The sequence below is a fragment of the Rhipicephalus sanguineus genome, chromosome 5, assembly GCF_013339695.2.
Source record: "Rhipicephalus sanguineus isolate Rsan-2018 chromosome 5, BIME_Rsan_1.4, whole genome shotgun sequence".
Classification (NCBI taxonomy): Eukaryota; Metazoa; Arthropoda; class Arachnida; order Ixodida; family Ixodidae; genus Rhipicephalus; species Rhipicephalus sanguineus.
In genome coordinates this window covers 123,573,188-123,600,262 of record NC_051180.1, presented here as the reverse complement: position 1 = coordinate 123,600,262, position 27,075 = coordinate 123,573,188, and the positions used below count along the sequence as shown (strand labels likewise).

The following is a 27,075-nucleotide window of genomic DNA, read 5'->3' as shown; positions in this document are numbered from 1 at the left end:
TGCAGAGCAAGGGGTCGCAGGTTCGAATCCCCGGTTGCGCGGTTCGGGATATTTTTCTCCAGAATTGTCATTATTTGTGGCTTTTATTTATATACACATACATATACATATACTGGACATGACGGCGACGGCAAAAATCCGCCTAGAGTGTTCATATAATTGCTATCGCAATAAAATAACAGACAAACAACACTAACCATTCATACAAAGGCACTTTCCTGATACTTTGATTCCACAATTGTGGCAAATACAATTTAGCTCAGATCTATGCAGCATGTGCGAAGAAAAGGTCTTAAAGGCGTAGGACTAATACCAACGCTAATACCAAAGGATTGTTTAATGATAACGAAATCGCACAGGTGGCAGTGAAGAGAATGGCTGTGGTATTTGGATTTGCCCATATACTTCTTCCTTATTATCTTAGCACCGTTAAATTTCGCGAGGAGTTTTTCTCGCCGTTTCTCGTGTTTCTCGCCGGCTTGGCGGCTGCGGTGTCTCACTGCTAAGGGCGAAGACGGGGCTTCGATTCTCGGCCACGGCGGCTGCACTATGGCTGGGTTTAAATGGAAGAATGCCAGTGTACTTAGGTTTTGATGCGCGTTAAAAAAACGAGGTTGTCATAATTATGCCGCAGATTCCTACTACGGTGGGCCTGATAATTATATGCAGATATTGGCACGTAAAATCCCCAGAATTTATTTTTCCATCCTGGGACATAAAGAGTTAAAAATCGGGTATTGCGTCCTAAATGCAAGAAATCAAAACCGACCGGCATACTTTTAAAAGTCTAGGCCTTTAGCGGTCTGGAGTAAAGAAACATTCTGTCAGCCCCGCCACGGTGGTCTAGTGGTTATGGCGCTCGACTGCTGACCCGAAGGTCGCGGGATCGAATCCCGGCCACGGCTGCTGCATTTTCGATGGAGGCGAAAATGTTTGAGGCCCGTGTACTTACATTTAGGTGCACGTTAAAGAACCCCACGTGGTCGAAATTTCCGGAGCCCTCCACTACGGCGTCTCTCATAATCATATCGTGATTTGGGACGTTAAACCCCTGATAGTATTAAACATTCTGTCAGGGATTCCGCTGTAATTAGTTACCTCTTACCAAATCGCGCGACTCTGACCATCGTGCATCCACTATGTTCAACCCCGTGTTGCGCTTTCACGCGTCGAGAAAAGTTATCTAAGGGCTCGATGCATTTAGTCAGCCCATCTTCACCTTTCCGTGTACCATCTACGCCCCCTGGAGACGCCCCTCCGCAGGATGCGGTAGCGCAATTGCGACACGAGAGCGCAAGCGAGCGCCGATTTGCCAGTGAAGCGTGAATATAATGCATTTTTAACGACAAGACATGCGTGCGTAAAGGCGAGCGTACCCGTGCTGTCGTTGAAACAAGAACATCAGAGTATCGCCTTCATTCCTCCGCGCCCTATACTCTCTCCATTTTGCTTTCCTTTGCCGCGTTAGTCGACGCGAAAACATTGTTGCGCGCCCAACTTCAATTTGCGGAAAGCACAGCGTGAGAAGTGCACACGAGGAGCCCCGTACGGTTGGAACAGATGCAGCACCTTATGTAGTTTTGTTCTTTTTTTTCGCGCTGCGAATCGCTTTAACATTGCTTTTATATGCAAGGTGCATGTTGCAGTTGTGGAAAGCGAAAGAGAGCTATAAATATACAGAGAAACGTGATTGTGTCTATCCTTGCCTTTGCGAGCGCATCTTTCCTCATTTTCTTCTATCCTCCCCATTTTAGTGAGTGTTGTCCCGAAGCGAGCTTCCTAAGCTAGCGAGGGGATGCATATTGCACATCTCTATTTGGTCTCGAGGCTCTCGGTATTCGTTTCTAAGCGCGCATTTTCTTGGAGTGAGAAGGAGCGCAGGGACACGCGAACACTTTTAAGGAAGCCAGAATAGTATGTCTCTTTTGTATCGTGTTTTTCTTGAGCCTTTGTTTTTTCGTACGTTTTCTTCAAAGGATTCAGTGGTAAAAAACGGTCTCAGTAAGTGTTTCTAAACCATGTTCTAAATTTCGCCTTTCTTGTTTCTCTTTGTTTTTGTTAATTTGTAATGTAATACTAATAGATAAAGAAAAAAACCTACTTGTGTGACGCCTTCAGCTCTGAATTTGTCTCACTGGTACAACAGGTGGTTCCACCATCCCGCTTCTTTATATACCCTTAAGATAATAGCAACTGCAAATGATTCGATTTTGAGTGACGCATTGCCGTTCTAAGAAATGTTGGTCAATTGTAGGATATCCAGACGGGTGTACTGTAGCGTACAAAGTTCTCAAAAGAGCACGTTTTGACAATGGCTTGTTGACCTAGTCGTTTTTAAGTAGTTTTTTCAGTTGTCCTAGTTAGGAACAAAAGCACCAAGATATGGTAATGGCCTATCATAGAATATGAAGAAACAAAACTGAACAGAACTAAATATAGCACAAATAAAAATGCAATCTAGAAAGTGATACTTCGGCCGCAAGGGTGAAGCAAAAAATTGGAATGTGACGCGAAGAACGGCAGGCAGCTCGAAATTTGCAGCGCGCTGGCCAAAAACAAGGAATGCACAAAAAGAAAACACAGAGGACAAGCGCAAATTAACAACTGTCACAGCTTGACACTTGCAGCGCGCTGCTCGAACACAAATAACGCGCAGGTATACATAGGACGAGCACGTACTAACAACTGTCACAGTTTTACTTCTTTGTGTTTGATCAGCGTGCTGCAAGTGTCGACTACGCAGCTCTCATGTACGAAAGCTGTCAGAGAGCTATTCGTTGGAGTCACATCATCGTTAGTAAGGCTTCATATCAGCGCAGAGTTGCAGACATCAATCATTTCTATCCAAGATAGCCAGACTGTTACGTAAACGCGATCTTCTCGTGAGTGACACGGTATTATTTGCGCGTATTCGGCAACTGCTTTCTCTGCGATGGCTTTCAAGCGAAGACATTTTTCTAGAACTTAGCGAGGAATGCTGATGCCGACATTTCATTAGGCGGACTACTATTGGTAGCCTTTGTTTACCGTTTGGCAATGACTTCAGAAGCGAGAAAGACAGAGAGAACGTATTCTTTGTTCCACTACTAGCTACTAAAGCATAACGTGATAAAGAGGTAAAAAGAAGGGATTCTTTGTTACGCCATACTAGAAACACTTAAATCATTACTAAGCATGTGTATTAAGCTACTAAAGCATAATGTGTGTGAGAGAGAGAATGAATTATTTGTTACGCCATACTAGAAATACATAAATCATTACTAAGCATGTGTATTAAGCTATTAAAGCGTAACGCGGGACTACTTGAACGCAGTTCCTGAGCAGTTCTAGCTAACTTTTATACAAACATAAATGTGGCATGGATCGCATCGAAAAGGTGGAATGGGAGCTGCAGGGATGCATAGATCGAACACAGTGCGCCTGTCTTGTATGACAATGTAATATTGAAAACAAGATACCTCAACCATGCTGCCTTACCGCGCATTCTTTTGCTGCCATCAGTATAGCATAATAAAGTTTCGTCCAACAGAGGTGAAGGCAAAGACGACCGGAATGACGTAATCACTCACCGACTCCTCTGTCCCACGTGACCCTAGGTGCTGGGTGGCCATCGGCAACGCAGTCCATGCTCGCACTGTGTCCCTCCACGGCTGATGTGTCCGCTGGCTCCTTGATCCAATGCGGAGGCACTACAAGAAATTGAATACGTTTGCTTTGTTGTGAGTGGCCAACTTTATCCTAATCTCACATTTGAAGCAAAGAAATATTGCTCTGAGATGTGGGCTGATAACGTACGAAAAACAACATGGCTGTGTATCAGGTTAACGTTCATGGCTCTTTTTCTCCTTATGCGCAAAGCACGTGCTGTAAGCATGCGCCCTTACAAAGAGTATAACGCGACAACGTGATTGGCTTTCGGTTTGTCGGCGTGCGCACCCTCTCTCTACTATGTTCCTCTCTTCTTTATTTTAAAAGTTGAAGACCTGGGGCGATCTGGGCCTCTCTAAGAACGATTTTCCGCAGCGGCGCACGGGCGTGGTCATGCTTGAGCACGTGATCGTCACTGGCCTTGGGCCAGGGAAGCGGCCGTGGGCGTACAGCAAAAGCTGCAGCAGGGTGTAAGCAAGTCACATGCTTGGGCAGCAAAGCATAGTTCTATATGTAATTGCATAGAAGTTGACAAGATCGAGATATTTGCGTTTGTTTGGCACGTGCTACGCCCTAGCGATACGTGGCATGTTTATTCTACTTCGCATTTACGTCGCATGCCTGAAATTAAGCCGGGATTTGGTCACACAGTTCCAGTTCGTTCCCGAACAGTGATCAGCGAGGATAAAAAATCACAGCATATCCACGTGGTGAATGATGATGCGTGGGGCGAAGCGAACTTGCGCTGCAGCACGGCGATGGCATTGGCGCGAGCGTGCTCCTTCTTGATGGAAGATATTGTGACTAAATTGTTTGAGAACCGCAATCTGTCGCACACACCGCAACTATGGCCGAAACTGTTATGAAGGAAGTCCCGCTGGAAGCGCCCGCCTGATGCGTTTCGCAGCCACTTCACGTGCTCGCACAGCCTCGGGCTCTGCCTGCCGGTACGCGCGCTTTCTCGCCGCTTCACGGTCCTTCACATTTTGAAGATCCGATTCGTGCCGCAGCCGTGCAGCTTCAGCCTCGCGGGCTCGAACGGCGGGGTCTTCGCGCTGCAGCCGTGCAGCTTGTCGAGCAGCTTCGGCCTCGTGGGCTCGAACGGCGGGGTCTTCGCGCCGCAGCCGTGCAGCTTGTCGAGCAGCTTCGGCCTCGCGGGCTCGAACGGCGGGGTCTTCACGCCGCAGCCCTGCAGCTTGTCGAGCAGCTTCGGCCTCGCGGGCTCGAACGGCGGGGTCTCCTCGCCGCAGCCGTGCAGCTTGTCGAGCAGCTTCGGCTTCGCGGGCTCGAACGGCGGAATCTGCTTCGCGGCGTCGACGTGCAGCTTCGGCCTCGCGGGCTCTCACCTCAGGATTCTGTCTGCGAGCGCGCGCTGCCGCCGCCTTCCGTGCCCTCCGTTCCGCAGCCTTGTCTTCCATCTGGCGACTCCGAGCTAAAGAGAAAGCGTGCCAAGAGGGAGCCTCATGGCGCGTTACTTCTGAAATGTCTGAAATGTTGTCTTCGGATGTCGTTGAAAACACGAGACGTAGTAAAAAAGAAAGAACGCCACACATGCGAACACGCAACGAGAGTGGCACTCGTCAACGTCGTCGTCTTCTTCTACTGCATACCAAAACGCGCGCAGTAAAGAAGAGAGAGAGAGAGAAACAACATTTATTGAAAAAAAAATGTGGTTCATTGCGGGTGGGGCCCTTCTTCCAAGGCTCCACTGGCTATAGCGGCTCGGCGGGCCTGACTTAGGTTTGCCAGTTGGCTTCCCAGAGTCCGTTCAGCGAGTCGCGCCTCCCACGACCACGTGTGTATTGGGTGCGTATGTCCTGTGTCGACTGTAGCCGGTCGCTCGGGACAGCGGTAGGTTATGTGTGTGAGTGTTGGAATATCTCCGCACCACGGGCATGCGTTGGGATATCTCTCTGGGTGCATGACGTGAAGCCTATGCAGATTCGGATAGGTATTGGTCTGCAGGTGGCGCCAGTCCCGCGCTTGGTGTCTGTCGAGGTCCTTGAGAGGAGGTGCCCCGATGCGGCGATCTAATCTTTGTTTGTCTAGGATGCCACGCCGTGTCACCCCATCATCTGTGTCCTCTTCAGTGGCGGGTCGTCCTGGGGCTCGGCCGCTGAGTACTCGAGCTTGGCAATGAACTAGTTCATTGCCATCCTGGCCCGTATGGGCCGGACACCAGACTATCCCGTGATCAAAGAGGAGTTCGCTTCCCAGTAGCTGGATGGCCTTCGTTGGTAATATGCCCTTGAGGTACATTCGACAAGCTGCCTGCGAGTCTGAGACCACGTAGGCAGAGATACCTTGTTGGTCTGCCATTCGAATGGCGAGAGCGATAGCAGTTGCCTCGGCTACCGCGGAGGATGAAGTAAGTATGGTCGCGGAGTTGGCAAGTTTGCCCCGGTGGACTACAGCGAGAGCGTAGGCGGGAGCGTGCCCTTGCTGCTTTGGGTAGGGACAAACGTCTGTATAGTAAACGTCAGGGTGGTCCTTTAGTCGTGACGCAGCCTATCCCCCGCAATATGCATCCATATCACCATAAAGGACGCCGCAAAGCTCGAGTACAGTAAAGAAGAAAGAATGTCACACAGGCGAACACGCACGAGAGTCACTCGTCAACGTTGTCTTCTTCTTCTACTGCATACCAGAACGCGTGCAGTAAAGAAGAACGAATGCCACACAGGCGAAAACGCACGAGAGTCTCACTCGTCAACGTCGTCTTCATCTTCTACTGCATACCAGAACGCGCGCTTCTCACGAACTAGAGGTGGCTACTACAAACAAACAAACCTACAAACGGAGGATGGACAGACCCACGGCATAAGGAGCTTCGCCCCTAAAAAACGTGCGCACATGTCACAAGCGATGCGCGTTACTGTGTGCGCATCTTTGTTATGCTTCGTTTGATCTGAGAGCCGATATTTTGTAAAGGTGACTTCGCTGCACGCTAACCACTTGCTCTGAAACTTATAATTAAAATACAACGATATATTTATTCGCCACGAAAGCTAACTTGAAAGCTCGATTGTAAGCGTGCATAGAAATGTGCAGATTCCACACATTGTGGGATCAATTTCATGCGAAGCAGTCACTGAGCAGCAGCCTAAACTGATTTTTTTTTATTTGAGCCACGTGTTACGAGGCGGATCAACGTATTTGTGTAAATTAAGTAGTTCTGCATAATCGTGTGCTTATGTGGCTGGTGTGAGGGTAATTTATAAGATCCGACGTTATGTCGGCACTCACGTTAGAGCAGAGACGTCGTTTTTGTCGCCACGAAGTGCAGGCTACGGTGCGATGATGTGCATATCATAAGTAGCAGTCGTAGACGTACTCGCGCAACGATTGACTATACTTTGCCGAGTCATAGCTGTGCACATTTAATGCTTATTACATTGATAGAAGCGGACAGAAAACACTGCAACCGCAACTGGCTTTGTCCTGACGCTTTATAGCGTCTTTTTCCGAAGCAGTTCGAAGCACTGGCATCGCGTTGTGGTAGAATATTTGACTACCATGAATACCAGATTTCGATTCCGGCTTAAGCCACGATGTTTATTGTTTGCTTGTATAGGGATATTTCACCCACCGACACGCCGCCGGCGGAAATGCGGCGGAAATGCGGCGCCGGCGCCGCATTTTCCGAGACGCGGGCGCCTCCACGCAGTCGTGTTAGGATTTCCAAAGCCCGGGTTCATATAGGCTGTGAACACCTGTGGCGCATACGCGCATACCACGGACCGCTGTATGCGGGCATGTGCCACACGAGACTGGTGGAAAGGAGTTTATGGTGTACTCTACAGGGAAGTCGCGTTATTGATGTCATGACCTGTGAATTGCGTTCGTCATATATACTCACGTCCTCCGACAGATAGATAGATAGATAGATAGATAGATAGATAGATAGATAGATAGATAGATAGATAGATAGATAGATAGATAAATAGATAGATAGATAGATAGATAGATAGATAGATAGATAGATAGATAGATAGATAGATAGATAGATAGATAGATAGATAGATAGATAGATAGATAGATAGATTCAAAGTGCCTTGGTTCGCTAAGAAATGCTTCGCATTTAAAACCAGCTGCTTGCAACCAGAGCAATGCCTCTTGCGCTAATGTGGCTGAGATGCAAAAAGAAAGAAAGAAAAACACACTGAAATTCACAGCGTCGTACCGAAATTCAGGCGGCTGAGATTATGGCGTAACCCCCCCCCCCCCCCAACCCCCCAATAAAAAAGCTTTGACCATAACAGTATTTTCTAAAACTCGGAGGCCGCTTGGGCTTTGCGTTCAAGACTAGAACGCGATAGTGTAATCGGGCCCCGTGCGCATCGCCTTCTCAACTTCGGTTCTTGGTGCATACCTCAACCGTGTTGCAAGGAAACGAACGTCTGTGCACGTAACATTGGCCGTTTCAGTCTATCCTAGGGCACTGCAAACTGCAAGCGCTGTTGCGCAGTGCCCACTAAGCCATAATTCTTCCTTTCGCGAATCAGCGAAGGGCCCACTACGCGTCCGTAAGGCAACACGCGAACCTATATATACGCAGCTTGTTGACGTTTTTGCTGCTGATGATTATCAATTATATCTGAGCGCTTTGTAATGGTGGGCCTTTAAAGCACCCACTCGTTGCGCAATCCACATGTTTTGACGCCTGGCGCGATTCGACGCTTCTGCCACGCAATACTACATGCGTTAAGGAGACTCCTCCTACTACAAGACATTCATATAGTGTTTTTTCCGAAGCTATTTCAAGCAATGTCGTGGCTTTGTGGTATAACAGCTGCTTGCCACGCAGAACACGTGGAATCCATTCTCACTCGAACCAAATATTTTTATTATTTACGTTTTTTTTCATCCTTCTCGATTTTTCGGTCACGGACAACGCTTATTTTTCGCTCACAACCAACGACGCCGACACCGACGCTGGCACTGGAATTTCTGCTAAAGGAACTTTTTAACGTTATCGCGCTAATAATGACCCTATGACGTCGAAGTTGACGACAACAGATCTGTTGCAGAATAATTTGTCCGTATAAAAATATCTGGTGCTTCACAGTGGCCGACAAAAAAAAAAAAAAAAAAAAAAAAACGGGGATGGTGTCGTACAGGACTCGTATCAAAATTGATTGATTGATTGATTGATTGATTGATTGATTGATTGATTGATTGATTGATTGACTGACTGACTGACCGACGGACCAGCCGACTGACTGACTGACTGACTGACGTGGTTGGGTACTATGCTGCAACGCAACACTGAGTCTCTGGGGAGGCCGTAGTGATGGGATCTCGACTGATTCTGGCCACCTTGTGCTTGGTACTACGAGTGGTCTTTATGCATTCTGCCATACCCGAAGACGTGGTTGTCGTGGCAGGAAATTGAACCTGAAACCCCCTGGCCTGTAGTAAAGCGCCGTACACGCTGGTTCATCGGAGCGAGAGTGCAGGCGAAATGAGCAGATGGTCTAGGCAACGCTCCCAGACATTGGTCGAGGAAGCACGCCAAAGATGACGAGGTGTTGAGAGTTGCGTTCGTTGACGCGAGTCAGAGTACATGGCCTTCATCGCCAACCGTTCGGCGGCGCTGCCCCCCCGACTAATTAAGTGCATTGAGTTCTCCAATCCTGTGCTCCAAAAAAGATATTGTCTGCCCTGTGATTAGACTACACTGTAAACATGGTAACCGATAAATGTGTTTTTGTTTACCTATAAAGCAAGGGCTACATTAGCTTTGAGCGCATGCATTCTAAACTTGGTAACCGTTACTATCGGTGCACAAAAACACAATTATCTGTTACCACGTTTAAAGTGTACGCATGATGCGGTCGAAGTGCAGTGGTTGAGCGGGAGAGCCGAATGTGCAGCCAGGAAACCGGAAGAGGATTGCGCTAAATAAGCAGATAGTATTTGCCATAAAACTGTGTGAGATTTCCAATTTTTAATCGTTTTCACTGGGTCACAAGATTCACAGCTAATGCGGTGCATCGAATGTTTCATTTATACATCATTTTCACAGTTTATTACGTTTACACTAAGATTTTGTGCAACGCAGTCATATCCTGGGGGTGTAAAAATGCACGAGCGGCGTGAGGAAACTGTAACAATCCAATATTTAGTGAGTCCAGTCACACAGGTCACCACGCAGGCGTTGGGGTTGTTTGCCGCCTGACGGTATGAGGCAATTTGGTGGGGTACTTGCATTCGGCGCTCGTATAAGCTTCGTATATCACTAGGAGCACATCGTATCCACTCTAGGAGAGCACGTGCGTCTCGTACGCATTGCGTAATGCTGTCACGATAAATGTTGAAGGGTATCCTTTTCAACACCACGCGCCGGAAGGTAACTTGTGTTGAAAGAAGTGTTAAAACTGGAGCAAACAAATTCAGAAGGAGTCAAATGCCGGAAAATAAAATGAACTCAGATGGGGAACTGAGCCGGCTGGTAATTCGCACCTTTTCTACGCTTTCCTCAACAGTGAGCTGCAAATCCTGGTGCGACAAAAGGAGTCTGTCCGCTTCCTAACAAAAGTCGGAGGTAGGTGCAGTTTGTCTTAAAATTACGAAATTTATTCGTTCGGTGTTCCGCATTGTTGGCGACGTGCCGACAAAGCGGAAACTCCTACGCGAACAAAAGAGGAAGAAAAAAAAAAGAACAGGGAATAGAATGGCAGTAACCTTTCGCAATGGGAACGCCGGGAAGAAGTATTTTACTTCTAGAAAAAAATATACTGGAGCGCCGGCTAAAACGTGTCAAATACCGTTTCGAACTCGAGCGTTTTTCTACTCTTTGCGTTTTTCATCATTAACAAAAGTGTTACGCGCGAACTCAGCACGCTCCGACACACTGACGATACTGGGTTCCTTGAATAAGAAAATGTCCACTGAGCAACTTGAATCTTTGGGATATATCACATTACAAGAAAAATGAAGCCAACGAAAAGTTGTGTGATAACTGAGAAAACGGCGTAGACGGATCTAGAAAGAAAAACAGTATATGCGCAGTGTTTATATAATACAAGACAATCCAAGCAGCTCTCTGCGAATGAAGTGAGCAAAAAAAAAAATTTGCTCATTGCAACATATTTTTATGGATGTGAACGCACACACACAAAGAGGCATTCCCCCCCGGGCTTTTCGTCTTCGCAGGCTTTCCGATAAGCGAGTACAACCTCAGATACATATAATTTTTTTTTGTGCCTGCGTCAATTTCCAGGATTGCCGGGCCTTGCCAGTTCTACTCTTGTGTAGTAGGTTTCATGTCTGAATCAGACAGAAAAGAAATGTTTGCTTCGGAAGCTTCCTATGAAATAAGCTGAGAAGAGAAGCTTCTAAAGGAAGAGAGCTGTAACGGCAGCCGCATGAAATAAACTCTGTGCTACAAAGATATTGATAACACTCTGAAAAGTGACGCAGCTATTCCAGACTTTCTATACAACATCTGTTGATTTCCATCATTGACTTAGTAAACTAGAAACAAGCAAACAAAAAAAAAACGCAGAAAGGAGCGGGAAATAAAGCGGAGAGGAACGGTAAGTAAGCCCCTATTTTATAATCGTCAGATATTGCGTCAGCATCACTAGCAGTAGCATTACTTAACCAACATACGGCAACAGTAAGAGACATCAGACAATTATTTGCTAACACTAGCCATCATTAGCCAATATTCCTCGCCTTTAGCCTTCATTTAGCCACCATTCGACAGCAATAGTCATCAGTTTACCATCACTAGCCGACGTTACTATTGATTTCACTGCTAAACACGAGGACGCGCGTTCGATTCCCGGCCACGGCGGCCACATTTCGATAAAAGCTTATTGTGCACGCGCACTTAGGTTTAGGTGAACACTAAAGAAAACCTCAGGTGGTCAGAAGTTACTCGGAGTCTACTGTGGCGTGCCTATAATTATATCGGAGTTTTGACGTAGTAAAAAAATCACAGCATATGCACAGAGTGAATGATGATGAGTGGGCGAAGCTGCGGAGGTTCATCGGTAAACCGTGAATCTTCCGTGAATTCTGCCCAGTACGTCATCACCGACGTGAGATCGGGCGCGTTTATACTAAAGGTTCGATGAGTTATGACGACTTGCAGCTCACTTTAATTTTACATGTACGCTGTGAATTTTCATTGTTTAGACAACCATTGCTTTAGAAAACATCTGGCGTCTTTCGTGAAGCAGCTGGCGTCTTTTCGTTTTGCTTTAGAAACATCTGGCGTTCCTTCGTCTTGCTTTTAGAAAACATCTGGCGTCTTTCGTTGGTTTATTTCATCAATCACGGGCGTTTTGAACAAAATTTTTATTGTTTAATCACGCACAGGAGAAATCTCACCAGGCACTACCTTGGAGGTAAACAATGGCTGCTAATGGGAATGAAAGACAGAAGAAGTCGGCTTTTAGCTAACACTTGCACTTCTACTTCTACTAACGTTTCCTACTGGAACACGCCAATGGCTGCTAATGGGGAATGAGGGACAGAAGAATTCGGCTTTTAGTTAACGCGCACGCTGCGAATTTTTTATTGTTCAACAACGCACAGGAAAAATCTCCCACCGGCACCACCTTGGAGGTCAAGATCGGATACTAGCGTTACGACTGGTTACGCACTACGACTACGACAACTACAAGGGACGAACGGGTGCCGCCTTAAGGAGCTTCGCCCCTAAAATCTCCCACCGGCACCACCTTGGAGGTCAAGATCTGGTACTAGCGTTACGACTGGTTACGCACTACGACTACGAGGGACGAACGGGTGCCGCTTTAAGGAGCTTCGCCCCTAAAACAAGTTTTCAAGCGAAGGCTTTACTGGCCTAGTCGAGCGAGTTCCACCGTGTATCTCCGCTTGGCCTTGAAGCGAACAACGCATACTGCGTGACTAGCCGCGTCCGCCGCCGCCGCCGCTGTTCCGACTGCAGCTAGGATGACAAAGGCTGGCTCGCCAGCCGTGTCCACTTGATTGAGCACGTGACTCGCCGCTCTCTCTGCCACGTCGGGTAAGCAGGCGAGTGCTTCAGTTCAGCCGTTGTGCCATGGTCACACGATGGAAGGAGGGAGCGAAGACTCTGGTCCATCATTGAAAAAGTTGTCTGCGCGGTCTCAGCGGCGAAAGCGGCAAGCTGTGTCGGAACATCCTGCGGTGTCACTCGGCTTGCTGATGAGTTGAAGCGGAAACATGAGTACCAGCCCGCACAGTGGCTGGCTGAAACGAGTGAAGCACGGGAACAACTTTGGCGTGCTAAACGTCGGGAGAAGGATGCAGAAAGACGACAGCGACCAGCTTTAGGGGCGGCAATGGACGCCTCGCGTTCGACTTCGGCGACGGCTTCGGAAACTGACGAAACGACGGTATTGAGTGCTCGCAGTACGGCGCGCTCGACTAGCCATATCGTTCGGTTGGCAAACTGTGCTTCGGCCACGAGGGTAAGCAAGCATAACCATGTGTAGCAAGGAAGGAAGGAACAGGAGAAAAAGGAAAGGCAGGAATGTTAACCAGTCTAGAAGGAGCGGTATGCTACCATATCTTTGGGAAAGGGGTGGGGGAGTTTTAGAGATAGAGAAAGAGAGAGGGAGAGCACTCACGCTCAAAGTCACGCACATCTCACAGTCATGATAATGCCGTTAGTCTATAACCACCGGTGCAAGTCTGATGTCTTCAAGAAGTTGAGCGCTGCCTTCGTCGCATTTATCGGCGATGACCTCTCGGGACGACATTCCAGAATGTTTTCTGCCGTCATCGGTCTGAGATCTATGCGAGCAAGAGCGACTGTGAGTGATGTGCTCTGCGCATTGTAGCGAGGACAGTCGCAGAAGATGTGCTGTAGTGTCTCCTCGCTACCACAGTTGTCACAAAAAGGGTTGTCAGCCATTTCGATTCGAAAGGATGACAACCCATTGTCAGCCTTTCGTAATAGTGCATCAAAATATATATAGTACATTTTGATGCACTATATACACGCTTTTACATCTTGATGGACTATATACACAATTTAGAATTTGATGGACTATGTATACATTATATACACAAGTTTACATATATTTTTACGAATTACAAGGGCGTCCCTCGGGGACTCGTTTCCCTTTGAAGATGACTGCTTTGTGATCCGTAAAGTACGTGGCCAAGGGATCTTCGATGATAGGATGCAACGGAAAGTTCGAGAAGGAAACGTCGATACAGGTCCCTCAGATGGTGGTGGAACGTTTGCAGTCGTACGACACGCATCGCAGAGCGTAACGAAACGCATCGTAGAGCGTCCCTGTTCTGCTTCGTGGGCTCACACCGCAGCGTCTTGGCTGCGAGCCGGCGCTGCTGCTGCCTTGCGAGTTCTCACCGCCGCTGCTTTGGCTACTTGGCTGTTCATGCTGAGTAGCGGTAGCGAAGTGCACTGAGTGAGCTCCCGGCGAAGAGAAAGGAAGCGCGCCGAGAGCAAGCGCTGTATATGGGCGCGGCCCCCTAGCGGTCACATATCTAACGAGAGCACGCGCCGAGTGTGCAGCGGAGTGTGCGGCGCCGCCTGAGCGGCGGCGCGCCACCTAGTGAGCGCGCTTGAATCACCGGAGAAAGCACAGCCGCGCCTATAGCGGGAGCAATGAGAAGTAGCGGCTATGGCGCGATGGACAAGGCGCGAGTACAAGAAGCTTGGCGAGCAAGCTCCTAAAACGGAGAGAGAGACAAAGAAAAAGAAAGAAAGAAAGAAAGAAAGAAAGAAAGGAAGGAAGGAAGAAGAAAGAAAGAAAGAAAGAAAGAAAGAAAGAAAGAAAGAAAGAAAGAAAGAAGAAAGAAAGAAAGAAAGAAGAAAGAAAGAAAGAAAGAAAGAAAGAAAGAAAGAAAGAAAGAAAGAAAGAAAGAAAGAAAGAAAGAAAGAAAGAAAGAAAGAAAGAAAGAAAGAAAGAAAGAAAGAAAGAAAGAAAGAAAGAAAGAACTGAAGAGAAACAAAGAAGGCCGCCAAGCGCCACCCTTCATTCAGGCTTGGCACCACTAGGGTGAAGCTGCCTTAATTTTTATAACGAAGCTGTACACCTCTACCCCAGAACGGTTTCGTCTCCATGTACTAGAAAAGTCACAGTTTCGCCGCAAGGGCGAAGCAATGAATGCGATAGCAACAAATCAGAATGTCACACGAAGAGCGGCAAGCAGCCAGGTACTTGCAGGGCACCGTTCAAGCGCAGAGGACGCAGGAGAACAATGTACACAGGACGAGCGCGAACTAACTACGGTCACAGCTCGACACTTGCAGCGCGCTGCTCAAACACAAGGAAGGACGCTCGAAAAGAACGCACAGGTATGCACAGGACGAGCGCGAACATAAAACTGTCACAATTGTTACTTCTTCGTGTTTGAGCAGCGCGTTACAGCCAAACGCTCTTAAGAAATTTTTTTCTTGAAAAGTGCGGCACGTGGAGTGACCTCTCCGCGTCTCCTGCCGCACGGTGGCGTTCTACGCAATGCTTACCCGGCGGTCCACGTCACGAGTGGGTACAGAAGTGGGCCACTTTTTATTGCCCGTTTCAGGGCCAGTTTTTACTCTGAGGCAAAATCTAGCATTGCTTTAAAAAGCGCCCTTCGAACAATCTCGGTGGTGATACTGCGCACACTGAAGCACCTCCGAGCTCTGCGTACCACCAGCGGTAAATGATGTATATAAACAGCTCGCCGTCAGTGTTCCAAAGAGCGGGTGGCGCGTGGCCTAGTTGTCTAACGCGATGCGCTGCGGGGAGCAAGGGGTCGCAGGTTCGAATGCCGTGGGAGCGCTTCGGAGCTTTAGATGTGAAGCATCTTATGGCGGAGTTCAATCCGGTGGTGGTGGTGTGCGGCGCGACCACCCTTACTGCGCATGCGCATACCCTCTCCACACACCTCCTCTCCACTCCTCCTCTCCACTCTCCCTCTCCAATTTCCCTCTCCACACCTCCTCTCCCCACCTCTCCTCTTCCCTGTCCCGTTTCCCCTCTCCCCTTCCCCTTTCCAATCTTACTCTGAAACGCAGGCGAGACATGCCGAAATTCTCTCCTGCGCAACGCCGCGATGAGCACCAGGGCATGGGCTTCCACTCCCCCTCTCTCTCCTCTCCTACGCTGCCACCCTCTCGCGCGCCTGTCGACCGCGTTCCCCGCTCGCCCTGTGAGAATTAACGGCCAGGCTAGAGAGAAGACAAGACGCGCGTGGCGTTCCTCTTCGCGTCGCACGACGCGAGGTCGGTAGCATGCCCAACGAACGCCAACGGAACGCGATCGTGCAAGTGCTCCGGCTTCACATCGCCTCATGGTCCCCTTTAGCGGGAAATGGTGCAATTTTTAAATGCGAATGCATTGCTCAGTCGGGCTATGTGAGGCATCCGGCGTTGTCCGCGCGCCTCTCCGCTCTCACTCCCTCTCCCATAGCAACAGCTGCGGGCGCGCGCGAGGGTAGGTGCAGTGCTTCGCCGCTCCTTCTCTCGCCGTTCGCTCTGTCTCCTCCCTGTGCCACCGCCTCAATGCAGTGCATTTGAAACGCGTTTGTAGCATTTGTGCTGCCTTGGCACAGCCTGAAAACAGCGCGTTTAAACGCGTTTGTGCTGCATTGAAGGCGGTGGCAACATCCCTGAGGTGATTACGAACGCACGTAGGAAGCGTTCGTTGAAAGAGGCGCCCAAAAGGGAGACACTTGAGCGCGTCCATGTGTCCAGCTTTACGCCATTAAAATTGCTTCGCCGTGTACTCTCGGCGCAAGAAATGCATTCGCATTTCCTCACGATTCCCTTCGTGGAGGTGGGGACATTTTTCTTTTCTCTCTTTCTGACTTTTATATATATATATATATATATATATATATATATATATATATATATATATATATATATATATATCCGGTACATGACGGCGACGGCAAAAATCCACCGAGAGTGTCCATATAATTGCTATTGCAATAAAACGAAACGCCAGGCCCCTAAACCACTAAGTGACACTCGCATGCGCGCATTCCGTGCGTTTTCACCTCAGATGCTGGGGAAGGGCATTCGGAGAGGTGGACAGACGAGCCGATAAACGCATTCACTGGAGACTCGGGCAGAAATGCAGCACAACTCAATTTGGACCTCTGGGTGGTTTTTTTTTCAGCCTGTCTACGCCCACTGCACGGCAAAGGCCTCTCCCATGTTCCGCCAATCAACCCAGTCCTGTGCTTTCTGCTGCCACGTTGTACCTGCAAACTTCTTAATCTCATCTACCCACCTAATTTTCTGTCTCCCCCTCACGCGTTTGCCATCTCTTGGAATCCACTCAGTTACCCTTAATGGCCACCGGTTATCCTGCCGACGTGCTACGTGCCCGGCCCATATCCATTTCTTCTTCTTGATTTCAACTATGATATCCTTAACCCCCGTTTGTTCCCTGACCCACTCTGCTCTCTTCCTGTCTCTTAAGATTACACCTATCATTTTCCTTTCCATCGCTCACTGCGTCGTCCTCAATTTAAGTGAACCCTCTTTGTAAGTCTCCAGGTTTCTGCTCCGTAGGTAAGTACCGGTAAGATGCAGCTGTTATATACTTTCCTCTTGAGGGATATTGGTAGATTACCATTCATGATTTGGGTGGTTTAGGGGTCCTTTAACAATTGCAGGCAAACAACATATCTTTCTTTGCAATCAAGCATACAGCATAGGACTAAGTATTCGTTTCAATAAAGAAAACCATAAAACAAGCATCAAAACACATGATGGATGATAAGGCACCTGTGAACAATGGGAACGCCCTTCCACGCGTTCCCGGTAAAGGTTAGGTTGCAGCTGCTTTGCGGTTTACACAAGGGCCTGGAATGACGTCAAACGGCCCTCCGTTCTCCCCACATGTGTTTCGCGCTTTTATACAAAAGGCACACCTGTCTAGCAACTCATCCAGTTCATTCTAAGACTGCCATTTGTAGACCACAGAAATTAAGGACACCAGAAGGACAGCGTGAATACAATGCTGTACGAAAGGAACAAATTCGTCTTGCTGAAAATGGTCGCGGAACCAATCATGGTCTACCACAGCGACCACAAAGCGATAATCACTACCATTACTCAAAAGTAATATTAAAACATACCCGCCATCAGCATGTGTGGTGTTATATCTTCTCTGGACATTCGCGTGGCTACTTGTGGGAATAATTGCACTGTACATAAATTAAATCTTTTGTTGGACGTCTGTTGTCCTCTCTTCACCGGTTCAGTATTGCACCACGACCAGGGTCAGCCCACTCTCTGTTACCTCACGGACGGATGGAGCACGCACGATTTGGCACGCCATAGAATGTTTCCCAAATGGCACCAACCAAGGTCCAGAACGTCGTTACACCACCTCCTTTCTGTAAACATTTGAAGAGTACAGATACGGGCTTATAATTTTTGGTAAAGTTTGTTTAAAGGATTTGAATAAATGACAACGAGTCTTCAATCCGTGACGCTGTGTTAAATTTATCGAAATACGAGCACTTGATATTCTAGCGAACTTAGCAGACTATCTGGAGCTAGCGCCTTGGTTTTTAAAGATTGTGTATGTGAAGCGCAAACGTGATTGTAGCTCCGCAAGCGTGACCCTCCGGCGCGCTCTATCTGTACTGAATGTCTGTGGCTTAGTAACCGGAACATCTTGTGGCTCTCCCATAGTTGAGTGCGTACTCTGAAGCGTTCAAGATTTGTTATAAACACATAGTGCTCTAAGTCGCCTCCATTTTTAGGGCGAAATCAATAGATGCCTCGTCAAACGCAAAAATAGACCAGCGGCGGCATCGAGACGAGCAATGCAAAAAATCATCATCACGTGACGACGTCCCAGATCGCCAAAATTTGCGACGTCATCATGACGTCACAACATAACGTCACTTGATGACGTCATCACTTGGTCAACGGTGGGAAGATCACGGAGGAAGTGCCAAACCATGTTAGGTACAGAAAGCTTTCAGAGGGGGCCCGAAGAGAGTACTAGGGAACGGGAAAAGCAACGGTGGTTGCTAGAATAACCCGAAGCGATGGAAGCCCTACGCGAACGACGACGTGCCCGTCGATCTATGGGAGCTGCGAACGCTTGGTTTCAGCGCGAATTTTTGTTTCTGGAGTTTGGACATCCGTGTCGTGTCTGTCGAAGCTATCTGCGCTGAGAATCAACGCAGAAACAACCTAGCTAAAGCCTAGCAACAACCTAGAACCTGCATCACCCAGCTAAGGCATAGAAACAAGCTAGGTTAGTTTATAGAATCGTCCAGTTTCGTTGTTTCAAGCTTTTCGCGGCTTAGTGCAAGCTTCGCCAATTTTTTTAATGTTTATTTTGTTAAGCGGTTTATTGGACGGCACTCGGCGACAATGCACTATGGCGACAGTCAAGGCAAAAGCACGGGCTCCGAGCGCGAGCGGCGTTTAGAAGAGGACGACCCACTAGGAGCCGCTGGAGAGCGCAACCGTTAAGCAGTACCAATTGCTTCGCCACAATTACCCCGGGTACGAAAAGGGAGCCGTCCGGCGACCTAACAGCTCGTTACAATGAGTGGGTCATAGTAGGCCTTGAGGCGCTCCACGTTGACTATGTCGCGCCCTCGACGGCGCATGTCCGAAGCTGGTTCGATGGGTTCGATCAGGTAGTTGGCCGGGGATGTGCGCTCGACGACCCGGTAGGGGCCTTCGTATTTCGGCAGTAGCTTTGAAGAGAGGCCGGTTGCAGTGGTAGGGACCGAGAGCCATACGAGCGCTCCAGGGCGGAACGTGGACTCAGAAGTGGTGGTGCCACCGCGAAGGCTCTTCTGCCGTTCTTGTTCATGCGTTGTAAAGGCCTTTGCAAGCTCGCGACACTCTTCAGCAAGCCTGGCTGTGTCAGAAATAGGCGCACAATCAGATGGATCCGGCTTGTAGGGTAGTATCGTGTCAATGGTGTGCAACGGGTGCCTTCCGTACAACAGGAAGAAGGGTGAAAAACCAGTAGTGCTCTGAGGGGCGGTATTATAGGCGTAGGTGACGAAGGGCAGAATGGCATCCCAATTTGTGTGATCGGCGGCGACGTACATTGAGAGCATGTTGCCGAGCGTGCGGTTGAAGCGTTCGGTTAGGCCATTCGTCTGCGGATGGTAAGCAGTAGTCTTGCGGTGAACAGCATGGCACTCTTTGAGAATGGCTTCGACGACTTCCGACAAGAAGACACGGCCTCGATCGCTGAGAAGCTCCTGGGGTGGACCGTGACGCAGCATGAATCGGTGTAGCAGGAAGGAGGCAACATCACGCGCTGTAGCCGCTGGGAGGGCAGCGGTTTCGGCGTATCGCGTTAGATGGTCAACGGCGACGATGGCCCAACGGTTACCAGCCGACGTCAGAGGAAGTGGTCCATACAAATCGATGCCCACGCGCCCAAACGGACGGTTAGGGCAAGGTAATGGTTGTAGACCGACTGGTGACACGTGCGTTGAAGGTTTGCGGCGTTGGCAATCGAGGCAGGAGCGGACGAACTTCTGCACGTAGCGGTACATTCCTCGCCATAAGTATCGTTGTCGAATGCGGTGGTAAGTTTTGGATACCCCAGAGCGCGCATTGCGGATCAGAGTGGAAGGACTCGCATATTTCAGCACGCAGACTTCGGGGTATCACAAGTAGCCACTGGCGGCCATCGGCGTTGTAATTGCGTCGGTGAAGTAGCTCGTCACGAATGGCGAAATGGTGGGCTTGACGACGCAACGCGCGAGTGGTTGGTGTTGTCGACGGATCAGTGAGCAAGTGTATTAGCGAAGCGATCCATTTATCCTTGCGCTGCTCGGTAGCGATGGTGTGAACATCGATAGAAGAAACAGCAGTGTGAGACACTGAGCAGAAGGCATTGTCGTCAGGCAAGGGGGAGCGCGAGAGGGCGTCGGCGTCAGCATGCTGACGTCCGTTGCGGTACAGCACGCGGATGTCGTAGTCTTGCAGGCGAAGTGCCCAACGGGCGAGACGGCCCGAGGGATCCTTCAATGACGACAGCCAGCATAGTGCGTGGTGATCGGTGACGACATCAAATGGGCGACCATACAAATAAGGTCGGAATTTTGTAAGGGCCCAGATGATCGCCAGGCACCCTTTTTCCGTGACAGTGTAATTGGTCTCGGCTCTAGTAAGCGTGCGACTTGCGTAGGCGACGACATATTCAGCGAACCCTGGTTTGCGTTGCGCAAGAACAGCACCGAGGCCTACACCGCTGGCGTCCGTGTGTACCTCCGTTGGGGCCGTAGGGTCGTAGTGGCGTAGTATGGGAGGAGACGTCAACAAACGACGGAGCTTTGCGAACGCGTCGTCGCATTCGGACGAGCACGAATGTAGGGGCCCGTTACTTCCAAGGAGCTTCGTCAGCGGCGATATGATGGTGGCAAAGTTGCGTATGAAACGTCGAAAATAGGAGCACAGTCCTACGAAACTGCGCAGTTCTTTGACGGACGTAGGTTTGGGAAATTGGGCCACGGCCCGAAGCTCGGCCGGATCGGGAAGGATTCCGTCCTTGGACACGACGTAGCCTAGGATTGTCAGCTGCCGTGCTGCAAATCGGCACTTCAGGTTCAGTTGGAGGCCGGCGTTGGTCAAACGCCTCAAAACGTGCCGCAGACGTTGAAGATGCGTGGAGAAGTCCGGAGCGAAAACGAAGACGTCGTCCAGGCAACACAAGCACGTGTGCCATTTCAAGTTGCGCAGAACGGTGTCCATCATGCGCTCGAAGGTGGCGGGCGCATTGCACAGACCAAACGGCATGACGTTGAACTCGTACAAGCCGTCGGGCGTGATAAAGGCTGTCTTCGGTCGAGCGTCATCAGCCATGGGTACTTGCCAGTACCCCGAGAGCAAATCGAGAGATGAAAAGTATTCTGCTCCTTGGAGGCTGTCAATCGCGTCGTCGATTCGCGGTAGTGGATAAACATCCTTCCGAGTGATCTTGTTGAGCCTTCGGTAGTCCACACAGAAGCGCACAGAACCGTCCTTCTTGGCAACGAGAACAACAGGAGACGCCCACGGGCTTTCCGAGGGTCGAATAACGTCGCGTCGAAGCATATCGTCCACTTGTTCATTAATTACCCGACGTTCTGTGGGAGACACGCGATATGGACGTTGCCGCAGTGGTGGTTGGGCGCCAGTGTCGATGCGATGCGTAACAGTGGACGTGCGGCCGAGAGGAGTTTGCCCAACATCGAAAGAAGAACGAAATTCTTACAACAGGCACAGAAGCTGGGAACGCCGGACCGACGTAAGGTTGTCAGCAATGGAGGGACCAAATACATCCGCGGGTGAGGAATCAGACGTGGAAACGGCACTGATGGTACGGGAACTGGTGCATTGCGAGTCATCGGGTGCGTCCAGAACTTGTGCGTCTTCGAGGAGCTCCACTCTGCCGAGACATTCCCCTCGCACCAACGTAACAATGTGCGGGGATGGGTTGGTAACAAAAATAGCGGTGCTACCCTGAATGATTTGCACGGTCGCGAAAGGTACCAGCAACCCTTTCCTAGTGCAAACGCGGTCAGATGGCGAAAGGAGTGCAATTGTGTCGCAGAGACCGGCGCAGTAAACTGGCACAGCCGTCGACGAGTTTGGAAGAAATTTGGTATCGTCTTTGACGAGGGTCTTGGTGAATGCCGATGGACTGTCTTCCGGTGTCAAATGTGAGAAAGGTGAGAGTTCGAGGGCGGCTATTGCGCAGTGAATTATGGCGTCGTGGCGGGAGAGAAAATCCCATCCCAGGATGACGTCGTGGGAGCATGCAGCAATTATGATGAACTCGACGTCGTACAGAACGTCCTGAATGACGACGCGAGAAGTGCATACTGCTGTAGGCCTAATACTTTGGGAGCTGGCGGTACGGAGGGACATCCCAGAAAGTGGCGTCGTCACTTTTCGAAGTAAGCGGCTAAGATTTGCGTCCATAACGGATACGGCGGCTCCAGTGTCGACAAGGACAGATGCGCGAACACCGTCCACAAACACGTCTATGACATTTGATGGACTTCGCTGAGAGCTTTTACAGTTCGATAGCGTCACAGCCCTTGCCTCGTGGACTGCGACGACTAGTTTTCCTGCTCTCGTGCGACAGAACGTGGCCGCATTGGTGACAGTGAGCGACGACGTGGAGACGGAGAGCGGCGAGTGGGCGTGACGTCGGCAACATAGGCGGGTCGTAGAACGCACAGCTGGACTGGCTGGTGGTGGTTGACGCGACTCGAGGCGGCTGCACGCGATGACAGTAACGGACCACGTGACCGGCATAACCGCATGCAAAGCAGATGGGCCGATTGTCGGGTGTGCGCCATCGGTTCGCCGGGGCAGGTCCCGTCCACGTCGCAGGATGCGATTGACGGGGCGGCTGCTGAAATGACTGCAAGGTGGGTTGCAGTCGGGGCCTAGGGATGACGGCAGCATACGTAGCCGGCACGCCCGCTTCGAAGGACGGAGGTCTAGCGGCGGCTTCGGCGTAACTCAACGGTGCAGCCGTAGGGATTGCCTGGTGCGTCCTGGCGACAACCTGAGCGTAACTCTGTGGCGCAGGAGCCGGAGGTTGCTGGTGGTACTCATGCATCACCTCCGCGATTTCCTGCTCAATCGCTTGGCGGATGGGAGGAAGAAGGGTCGTCGACGACTGTTGAACGTGCGGCGGGTGGGCGAAGGCCAGGAGAGAGAACTGGCGTGCGATTTCCTCGCGCACGAATGCCTTCATTTCTGCCAGCAGCGTGGCCTGGTCAGGTATGGCCGCCAAGCCAGCAAGCTCTTCTTCGCGTGATGGAGTGCGACGGGTCATCGAACGTTGCCGGCGGAGCTCCTCGTAGCTCTGGCACAGTGTTATGACCTTGGCCACGGTGGAAGGGTTTTTAGCGAGCAACATGGTGAAGGCATCGTCGTCAATGCCCTTCATAATGTTCCGAATCTTGTCAGACTCGGACATGGTGCCGTTGGCTTTCTTACACAAGTCCAGGACGTCTTCGATATAACCGGTGAAAGATTCACCGGCCTGCTGAGCTCGTTCGCGTAAGCGCTGTTCTGCTTGCAGCTTACGAACTGCAGGGCGGCCAAAAACGTTGATGACGGCTGTCTTGAAATCCGACCAAGTAGCAAAATCGCACGCGTGGTTGTTGTACCACAAGCTTGCTACTCCCGCGAGGTAGAAGATTAACATCGTGGTTTAGCGCTAAAGAAGGACAGACACATGTGAGAGACAGGACAGGCGCTACTAACAACTGGTTTATTGCAAGGGTTGCAATGGAATAAATACCACACTGGTGCGCAGACGTGACGAACGCGTAACAAGACGTCACCACTTATCAGGCTACAGGCATGTGACATCGAAAAGCCTAATCTCATTTCTATACAAGCAGATAGATGTGTCGCTAACACAGTTAGTACCTTTTTTCTTTATATGATACGCCTCCCAGAGTTCGCGGGCTGATTTGTTCCAGCTTCTTCCTAGAATCTTAGCCTCTCGAAATATCGGCTCACACATGCATTTTCGGCAGTGGGACGAAAGATGGGCCCCATCTACTTTCTTTAGATTTTGCGCATGCTCCATTAACCGGTGATTAAGGCATCGGCCTGTTTGCCCTATGTACGACTTACCGCAAGAAAGCGGTATGTCATAGACCACTCCTTGCACGCATTTCACAAAGGGCGAGGCATGCTTCTTTGAGCACCCTTTATTCTTGCAGCCCACCTTTGTTGTGCGAGGGCACAGCTGAGCAAGCTTGTTGGGCGCCGAAAAAACAAGCGGGACCCCATGCCTATTGGCAACCTTCTTCAGGTTGTGCGAAACCTTGTGCACATACGGCACAACCTCAGGTTTCTTCCCCGGTGCTCCCTCATCCGCTGTTTTTCGCTTGGCGCTGCCCTTCAGTTTTCGGAGTAGGGCCTCAGCCACCGCCACCAAGACCGGTCCAGGGAAACCCGCGGACAATAGTCTTTCCAATTGTTTCACAAAGGCCGCTTCTACTACATGTGAACACGACTTTCTCAAGGCCGATTCCAGGCAGGATATAGCGATGCCCCTCTTAACAAGCTTTGAGTGGGCAGAGTCATAGGGTAAGAGTTCCTTTCGTGCCCTAGGGGAATACATCCAACATGTGTGACTCTTACAAAAGCGCAAAGTAAGATCTAAAAACTGCAACATGTTACTTTGGGGCAGCTCTCGCGTGAACGATAAGCCTTTTCCATGCTGTTTAAAAAGGTTGATCACTAGGTCCACCTGGTCTCGGTACGGCACTGTGCTACTGTCGCTTAAAATAATCAAAAAATCGTCCATGTATCTAAAAACTTTTTTAACCTTATGGCTTAGAACCTGCTCAAGGCATTGGTCAATATTAGCGAGAAAAATGTTGCATAAAATTGGCGCCACGCACGACCCGATGCAAATTCCCTTGTCTTGCAAAAAATGTTGCTCATTAAAAGAAAGAAAAGTGTTCCTGAGGTAAACGTCTAAAAGGGTTAAAAAATTCTCTACCGTGAGACCTGCGCTGTTTTGAAAGGGAATTACACCATTCTCTTCTATGCACGCTCGCACGGAATTAAAGAGGTGGGCATGGGGGACGGAATAGAATAAGTCTTCAACGTCAATAGAAAAGGCTTTGCCAGAGCACTCGTTATCCTGAAGGAACTTTACAACCTCATCAGAATTTCGGGTATAGAAGGGATCCTTTATCTGGAGGCTGGTAAGTGTACGTAAAAGGAATTGACTAACATTTTGTTGCCAAGTGCCTCGCTCACTTACGACCGTCCTGAACGGCACTTCCGGTTTGTGCGTTTTTGCACTGAAAAAGACTGTCAACGTGTTACCTTTACTTTCCTTTATTTCTTTAGCTAGTTTTTCGAGATTTAAACTTTTACAAAGTTTCACTACGCTAGCTTTTGCTTTTGACACACTCGTCTTGATGGGAGTGAAGTTTTTGTTTAATGCCTGAATGGCTTTTTCATTGTACACTCCATGCGGTAACACAACAAACCCGCCGTCTTTATCGGCCTGTAGCAAACACAAATCATTGTCTCTAAAATACGCTACCACATTATCTAGGTGCTTTTTCGTGTGACAGTTTGTATGTCCATGAGTGGCCTTTAGAAGGCTGTCTACACCTTCCAGCAGGCACCGCTCCTGGCTTTCACTGGGGGCTTTCTTTGCGATGTTTCGGTTGAACGCTGCAAGTTCATGCGCGGGAATACTAGGTTCTAAACTGTATTTGGAACCCTTCTTCAACAAGCTGGCAATGTTATCAGGGATGGTGGCGTCTTCAATTACAAATAAACTACCTCTAGAGACATGATTTTTCATTCGCTTGGAATTTTCAAGGAAATGCCTAAGATACACTTGCCACAAAGATTCTGTCAGGCGTGCTATAAGTTTTCTAATGCGACAGAGTTTGATTTCCGCCCTCCACGGCGGGTCATGCGAAAAACAGAGCACCCGAAGCCAGTCATTAAACAGACGAACTTGGCGGGACAGTTCCGAACGGAGTATCTTGCTCACACGTTTCACATGGGCCCAGGATGGAGGAACAGTTCCAAATATGGCACTTACTTCTTCTGGGATCACGCCCTTTCGAAGACACAGTCCGATGAGCCTATTTCGACAAGTGGTTGTCACGGTCCTTGTGACGAGCGCATCGACGTTCATCCACGCTAACGGAGGCACAGAAGGAACACATATAGGCGGGCCCGTTGTACTAGAAATATACTTAATAAGAACTTGTTGTTGGGCGAGTTGGTGAGTACTTAACATCGTGGTTTAGCGCTAAAGAAGGACAGACACATGTGAGAGACACATGCCTGTAGCCTGATAAGTGGTGACGTCTTGTTACGCGTTCGTCACGTCTGCGCACCAGTGTGGTATTTATTCCATTGCAACCCTTGCAATAAACCAGTTGTTAGTAGCGCCTGTCCTGTCTCTCACATGTGTCTGTCCTTCTTTAGCGCTAAACCACGATGTTAAGTACTCACCAACTCGCCCAACAACAAGTTCTTATTAAGTAGAAGATTAAGTTGCTCAACTTGCCTGCTTCGTCCCATTTGTTGGGTACGCTCACGCGCTCGTAAATTGCGAGCCAGTCCTCCACGTCGGCGCCATCGGCGCCAGTGAAGATAGGTGGATCGCGGATGCGTGGGGCACCAGGACATGCGGTCGGTGTGGGAGGCGGCGTTTGCTGAGCGGCGTCTTGAGGCATGGTAGATGGCAGAGTACGGGAACGAAGCTCCAGGGGCATTGAATGGGAGCACAGCACTCTCCACCAATTTGTTAAGCGGTTTATTGGACGGCACTCGGCGACAATGCACTATGGCGACAGTCAAGGCAAAAGCACGGGCTCCGAGCGCGAGCGGCGTTTAGAAGAGGACGACCCACTAGGAGCCGCTGGAGAGCGCAACCGTTAAGCAGTACCAATTGCTTCGCCACAATTTATTTACTTAGTAGTCATTGGCTTCATTATCCTAGATTG

At 49.5% G+C, this 27,075-nt stretch overlaps 1 protein-coding gene across 1 annotated transcript in view; it reads right to left on the bottom strand.

Moving 5' to 3' along the window:
* The window catches only part of LOC119394947 (Down syndrome cell adhesion molecule-like protein Dscam2), a 168,577-nt gene that overhangs the window by 92,836 nt on the left and 48,666 nt on the right, over positions 1-27,075 (bottom strand). Inside the window, exon 11 of the mRNA XM_049416027.1 lies at positions 3,570-3,689. Within this exon, the coding sequence (XP_049271984.1) occupies positions 3,570-3,689 (120 nt within the window). The remainder of the gene's footprint in view (positions 1-3,569; positions 3,690-27,075) is intronic.